The sequence below is a fragment of the Mandrillus leucophaeus genome, unplaced genomic scaffold, assembly GCF_000951045.1.
Source record: "Mandrillus leucophaeus isolate KB7577 unplaced genomic scaffold, Mleu.le_1.0 Scaffold751, whole genome shotgun sequence".
Lineage (NCBI taxonomy): Eukaryota > Metazoa > Chordata > Mammalia > Primates > Cercopithecidae > Mandrillus > Mandrillus leucophaeus.
The window spans coordinates 256,965-264,288 of record NW_012108153.1 but is presented as its reverse complement, the minus strand read 5'-3'; the positions used below and the strand labels follow the sequence as shown (position 1 = coordinate 264,288).

Here is a 7,324-nt window from a genome sequence, read left to right as displayed (position 1 = left end):
ACGATCTCAGCTCACTGCAACCTCCACCTCCCGGGTTCAAGTGATTCTCCTGCCTCAGCCTCCTGAGTAGCTGGGTTTACAGGCACGCGCCACCATGCCCGGCTAATTTAGTATTTTTAGTAGAGATGGGGTTTCTCCATGTTTATCAGGCTGATCTCAAACTCCTGACCTCAGGTGATCCTCTCACCTCAGCCTCCCAAAGTGCTGGGATTATAGGCGTGAGTCACCAGTTTGTTTTTGCTTTTGTTTTTTGTTTCGTTTTTCTGAGATGGAGTTTCGCTCTTGGTGCCCAGGCTGGGGTGCAATGGCGTGATTTCAGCTCACTGCAACCTCCGCCTCCCGGGTTCAAGTGATTCTCCTGCCTCAGGCTTCCAAGTAGCTGGGATGACAGGCGTCCACCACCACGCCCAGTTAATTTCTTTTTGCATTTTTAGTAGAGATGGGGTTTCACCATGTTGGTCAGGCTCCTCTCCAACGCCTGACCTCAGGTGATCCACCCGCCTTGGCCTCCCGAAGTGCTAGGACTACAGGCATCATGAGCCACTGCACCCGGCCCCTTTTTCTTCTTTTCTTTTTCAGTAAGGGTCACTACAAAGATCCCCCCTCTTAAAAAAAAAAAATTAGCACGTGTGTGGGGGTGGGTGAGCAAAAGCGTGTGAGTAGGGCAAACCCAGGGAAAACCCGGAACTGCAGGCCCTGGGGAGACACCAGGATTCACCCTTGCCCCCCCGACCCCCGCCCAGCTTTTCCTCCTGGAGGAGGTGCGAGAGCGAAAGTTCGACGGCTTTGCCCGAACCATCCAGAAGGCCTGGCGGCGCCACGTGGCTGTCCGGAAGTATGAGGAGATGCGGGAGGAAGGTGAGAGGCTTTGGGTACACAGCGCAGGGTGGGGGCGCAAGGACCTGGAGGAGCCGCGTCAGGAGCTCTGCCCTCCACCCTCTGTCCCCGCAGCTTCCAACATCCTGCTGAACAAGAAGGAGCGGAGGCGCAACAGCATCAACCGGAACTTCGTCGGGGACTACCTGGGGCTGGAGGAGCGGCCCGAGCTGCGTCAGTTCCTGGGCAAGAGGGAGCGGGTGGACTTCGCCGACTCGGTCACCAAGTACGACCGCCGCTTCAAGGTGAGGCACTAGTGGGTGGGCACGGCAAGACCCTGGCTACAGCCTGGCACCCTCACCTGGCCCAGATGCACCTGCCCACAGGCTTAGATCCCCCAGACTAGATCCATCTGTTCCATCACAAGTATACCCTCATCTGGCATAGACACACCTGCCCACAGGTATACACTCAAGTACGACAGACACAGCTGTCCACCAAACATGCACTTGTAGCCCAGACACACCTATCAGATACACCCCTGGCCAGATGCATCTCTCCACAATCACACAATCATTCACCTTGTCCAGAAACCCCAACCACGGGGCCACCCTTGCCTATCCTAGACACGCCCATCCATTAGGTACACTCTCCCTTCAACCTGGAAATTAGATATACCTTCACCTGGCCCAGATACACCTGTCCACAGGTACACTCTCGCCTGGCCCAGGGAGCCTAGCCCATAGGTACGTGCTGTCTACAGAGATACACCACCTGACCGGTGCACTCGTGCTTGGCATAGACAGCTGGGCACCTCCACCAACAGACACATCCTCTTCTGCCCCACACAGCCCTAAACCTAGGTGTACTCTAATCACCTAGCCTGGACTCTCTTGTCCAGAAGTACACCCAGACTTGGCCTGTTTACTCTCACCTGTACCTGGGCGGGCCAGGTACACACTCACTTCACCCACATCTCATGTTCCAGAGAGTCACCTAGCCCGGTAACTCACCCTACCCACCTTAGACAGGCCTCTGTGTGGCAGGTGCACACTGAGATAAGCTATATACCATCTTTACCTGGATGGATATTCTCATATGGCCTGGACACCCTCACCTACCTTGGACAAGTTTTATGTGGCAGACGCCTCCTCACATGATCTGTACAACCTCACATACCATACATACAGTGTTGGGTGTCTTCACCTGATCCACACACCTGCTTTGGACAGGTCTATGTGGCAGGTATGCCCTCTCAGGTGACCTGTATACCATCACCTGAAATGTTTTCACCAAGACAGGTATCCCCACTAGAACCAGAGAACTCTGAGCGCAGGCCAGCTCAACCGGCTTGCACATTCACCTGCCTTCCTGTACAAACTCATAAGAGTTCAGATACGCACCTGCTCACTTCCTCTCATGATCCAGATACTCCTATTTACCTGACCTGTACACCCTCACCTGAACCATAATACCTTCACCTGAGCTGGCTACAGTCACATGGCCCAAGCACTTTTCGCCTGGTCTAAGTGCTCTCATCTGGCCCAGGCACCCATGTCCAGCAGCTGCCTTACCTACCCAGCACCTGTTCACTGACCCAAACACCCTTTTCTAGCCAACCAACCAACCAACACATTCCCGCCTGACTTCCTTCTGTTTTTGTTGTTGTTTGGTTGGTTTTTTGTTTGTTTGAGACGCAGTTTTGCTCTTTTGTGTGTATGAGTCAGAATCTTGTTCTGTCACCCAGGCTGGAGTGCAGTGGCACAACCTCGGGTCACTGCAACTTCTGCCTCCCAGGCTCAAGCGATTCTCCTGCCTCAGCCTCCCAAGTAGCTGGGACTACAGGCACGTGCCACCACACCCGGCTAATTTTTTGTGTTTTTAGTAGAGATGGGGTTTCATGGTGTTAGCCAGGACGGTCACGATCTCCTGAACTCGTGATCCGCCCGCCTCAGCCTCCCAAAGTGCTTGGATTACTGGCGTGTGTCACCGCGCCCAATCTGTTTTATTTGTTTTTGAGATGGAGTCTTGCTCTGTCACCCAGGCTGAAGTGCAGTGGCGGGATCGCAGCTCATTGCAATCTCCACCTACTGGGTTCAAGCGATTCTCTTGCCTCAGCCTCCTGGGTAGCTGGGACTACAGGTGCCCGCCACCACACCCAGTTAATTTTTGTATTTTTAGTAGCAACAGGGTTTCACCATGTTGGTCAGCCTGGTTTCGAACTCCTGACCTCGTAATCCGCCCACCTTGGCCTCCCAAAGTGCTGGGATTATAGGCGTGAGCCACGGCGCCTGGTCCTCCTTCTGTTTCTTATATAACAACTCATGGCCAGGTGTGGTGGCGCACACCTGTAATCTCAAACCTTTGGGAGGCTAAGGAGGACAGTTTGCTTGAGCTCAGGAGTTCAAGACCAGCCTGGGCAACAGGGCAAAACCCTGATTCTACAAAAAATACCAAAATTAGCTGGGCATGGTGGTGTGCACCTGTGGTCCCAGCTACTCAGGAGGCTGAGGCTGGTGGATCACTCAAGCCCGGAAGGGGGAGGTTGCAGTGAGTTATGATGGCACCACTGCACTCCAGCCCAAGCTACAGAGTGAGACCCTGTCTACAAAACAAACAGACGACTCATACACCTTCACCTGGAGGGATCCCACCCTCCTCACCTGACCTGCCAGCACCACTCCTCTGCCTGGGGTGGGCCCTCTGTGGCCAGGCTGGCCAGGCTGCAGACACCGGCCTCTCATCCTGCATCCCCGCAGCCCATCAAGCGGGACTTGATCCTGACGCCCAAGTGTGTGTATGTGATTGGGCGAGAGAAGGTGAAGAAGGGACCCGAGAAAGGCCAAGTGCGTGAAGTCTTGAAGAAGAAGCTGGACATCCAGGCTCTGCGGGGAGTCTCCCTCAGGTGAAGCCAGGTTCCTACCTGCCACATAGTCGCTCGAACCTGTCCCCTGGCTGCCCTCATTCTAGTGACCCTGTCTGTTACCCTGACAATCTTACCTGGTGCCATGCCTGTAGCCCTCTCATGACCCCACCTGTCATGTTCACCTGCCCCCTACGCCCATGATTCTTAGGTGCCAAAAGCTTCTGTCCTGCACCTTACCCTCTTATTAGACCTCACCTGGCCCTCTTTTGTAACCACCTCTCCCACTCCTTGCCACATCCCTCTTTTTCTCCTACCTGGTCACCCCTGACTTGGCCCTTAACTGACCCTTCCCTAAATTCACCTTCAGCCACCTTCACCTGTCACTCTCACCTGTGGCCCTCACCTGTGCCCCACCTGACCCTCTCACCCGCCCCTCCCCAGCACGCGACAGGACGACTTCTTCGTCCTCCAAGAGGACGCCGTCGACAGCTTCCTGGAGAGCGTCTTCAAGACCGAGTTCGTCAGCCTTCTGTGCAAGCGCTTCGAGGAGGCGACTCGGAGGCCCCTGCCCCTCACCTTCAGCGACACGTACGGCCCCGCCAACCCCAGCACCATTTCGGGGTGGTCTCGGCGCGGAGCACCCTCTCCCGCTCCACCTACCTACCCGGCCGAACTGCGCCTCGGCCCCGGCCCCGGCCCCGCCCCTGCCCCGGAACAGCGAGGGTGGGATGGGGCGGGGGACCCCGGCCCGCGCCCCCAAGCTTTCTTCTCTCCCCACAGACTACAGTTCCGGGTGAAGAAGGAGGGCTGGGGCGGTGGCGGCACCCGCAGCGTCACCTTCTCCCGCGGCTCCGGCGACTTGCCGGTGCTCAAGGTTGGCGGTCGGACCCTCACCGTCAGCGTTGGCGATGGGCTGCCCAAGAGCTCCAGTGAGTCTGCGCGGCAGAGGAGGCGGGGCAAGAGAGCGGACCAATGAAGGCTTCAGAGACGGGGAGAGGGCGGGGCCAGCGAGGCTGGTTAAGAGTGGACAAAGGCCAGGAAGGGGAGGGTCAAGAGAGAGAGAGAAAGAGACTTTTTTGAGGTTTTTGAGGTTTTTTTTTTTTGAGATGGAGTCTCGCTCTGTCGCCCAGGCTGGAGTGCAGTGGCGCGATCTCGGCTCACTGCAAGCTCCGCTTCCCGGGTTCACGCCATTCTCCTGCCTCAGCCTCCCGAGTAGTTGGGACTACAAGTGCCCGCCACCACGCCCGGTTAGGTTTTTGTATTTTTTAGTAGAGACGGGGTTTCACCGTGTTCGCCAGGATGGTCTCGACCTCCTGACCTCGTGATCCGCCCGTCTCGGCCTCCCAAAGTGCTGGGATTACAGGCCTGAGCCACCGCGCGCGGCCCGGCCTGTTTTGTTTTTGTTTTTGTTTTTGAGGCGGAGTCTCATTCTGTTCTGTCGCCCAGGCTGGAGTGCAGTGGCACGATCTTGGCTCACCACAACCTCAGCCACCCGGGTTCAAGTGATTCTCTTGCCTCAGCCTCCCGAGTAGCCGGGATTACAAGCGCCTGCCACCGCGCCCAGCTAATTTTTGTGGTTTTAGTAGAGACGGGGTTTCACCATCTTGGCCAGGATGGTCTTGAACTCCTGACCTCATGATCCACCCGCCTCGGCTTCCCAAAGTGCTGGGATTACAGGCGTGAGCCACCGCTCCCGGCCAGAGAGAGAGGCATTTAAAGAAAGGCTGCAACCAATGAGTGGGCATGAAATGTGGAGGCGGGACGTGACCATGGAGGAAACCAATCAAAACAGTGGGGCGGAGCCGGCAGGATGGACCAGAGTGGGCAACAGCAAGGAAGGGGCGGGTCTAGAGAGAGAGAAAGGCTGTTAAGGGGAAGACATGACCAATGGGGGGGCGAGAAATGTAGAGGGGTGTGGCCAGATCGGCAACCCTGGAATCCGGTACCGATGAAGGAATGTCCTAAAGTGGGCGGGCCCAAAGAGCAAGGCCAGTGAGGTGTGGGGCACTTGGGGGCGAGGCCAATTAGTGGGCGGAGCCAATGTACCTGTACCTAAGGGGCGGTGCTAATGGGAGAGTCTGAGGGGGCGGGGTGCGGCATAACCTCAGAATGGACTAGACTTGTGGGCGGGGCAAAGAGCGTTGTCTATCACTCAAATCCCTGACACTCTTCTTTCAGAGCCTACGCGGAAGGGAATGGCCAAGGGAAGACCTCGGAGGTCGTCCCAGGCCCCTCCCCGGGGGGCCCCTACCCGGGCGGCCCCTGGGCCCCCGAGAGGTGAGGAGCTGCGTCTCTTGCTGTCTTCCCTTGTGTTTTGTGGGTCCCATGGCTTAAACTAGACCTTCAGCAAACGAAATCTAACAAATACAGTTTACCACTTACTTCTCTGTCCAGAACTCTCCATAGCTCCACGTCTCCCATAGAATAAAGGCTAAACTTAGTTTGGCATTCAGAGCCCTTCAAAACCCAAACCCAGCTAACCACTGACATCTTCTCTCCTTCTACCCTACACTCCTGCCCTGCAAACCACATCTGTTTGTTTGTTTGTTTGTTTTTTGAGATGGAGTCTCCCTCTGACGCCCAGGCTGAAGTGCAGTGGCACTATCTCGACTCACTGCAAGCTCCGCCTCCCGGGTTCGTGCCATTCTCCTGCCTCAGCCTCCCGAATAGCTGGGACTACAGGTGCCCGCCACCATGCCCAGCTAGTTTTTTGTATTTTTAGTAGAGACAGGGTTTCACCGTGTTAGCCAGGATGGTCTCGATCTCCTGACCTGGTGAGCCTCCCGCCTTGGCCTCCCAAAGTGCTGGGATTACAGGCATGAGCCACAGTGCCCAGCCTCTTTTTTGGTTTTTTGTTTGTTTGTTTGTTTTTTTGAGACGCAGTCCAACTCTTGTCTCCCAGGCTGGGGTGCAGTGGCAAAATCTCAGCTCACTGCAACCTCCGCCTCCTGGATTCAAGCGATTCTCCTGCCTCAGCCTCCTGAGTAGCTGAGTTACAGGCAACCACCACCACGCCCGGCTAATTTTTGTATCGTTTTAGCAGAGGCAGGGTTTCACCACGCTGGCCAGGCTTGTCTCGAACTCCTGACCTCAGGTGATCCACCCGTCTCGGCCTCCCATAGTGCTGGGATTAACAGGTGTGAGCCACAGTGCCTGGCCTCAAACTACATCTTAGTTTCCCAACTCACCAAATTTATTCTTACCTCCAGGCCTTTGGACCGTTTCTCTGCTACTCTCTCAAATTCCCATTCCATTTGTTGAGCTCTTATGTATCCACCAGGACTTACCCACAGAAGCCCTTCTACAGAGGAGAGGAGGAGGGAAACTTGCCCCTGCAAAGCTGTTTCTGGCCCAGCCAGGTGGCTCACACCTGTAATCCCAGCACTCTTGGAGGCCAAGGCAGGAGGATCACTTGAGTTCAAGATCAACCTGGGCAACATAGCCAGATCCCGTCTCTACTAAAAATTCTTTTCTTTTTTTTTTTTTTCAAGACAGAGCCTCGCTCTATCACCCAGTCTGGAGTGCAGTGGCACGATCTTGGCTCACTGCAACATCCACCTCCCGGGTTCAAGCAATTCTGCCTCAGCCTCCTGAGTAGCTGGGACGACAGGCATGTGCCACCATGCCCAGCCCTTTTTTTTT

The 7,324-nt window shown here is 55.7% G+C and overlaps 1 protein-coding gene across 1 annotated transcript in view; it reads left to right on the top strand.

The window, feature by feature from the left end:
* MYO1F (myosin IF) overlaps positions 1–7,324 on the top strand; it is a 38,586-nt gene that overhangs the window by 28,110 nt on the left and 3,152 nt on the right. The window contains 6 exon segments of the mRNA XM_011966276.1: positions 744–858; positions 952–1,121; positions 3,576–3,721; positions 4,124–4,270; positions 4,463–4,611; positions 5,861–5,959. Coding sequence (XP_011821666.1) covers positions 744–858; positions 952–1,121; positions 3,576–3,721; positions 4,124–4,270; positions 4,463–4,611; positions 5,861–5,959 — 826 coding nt within the window.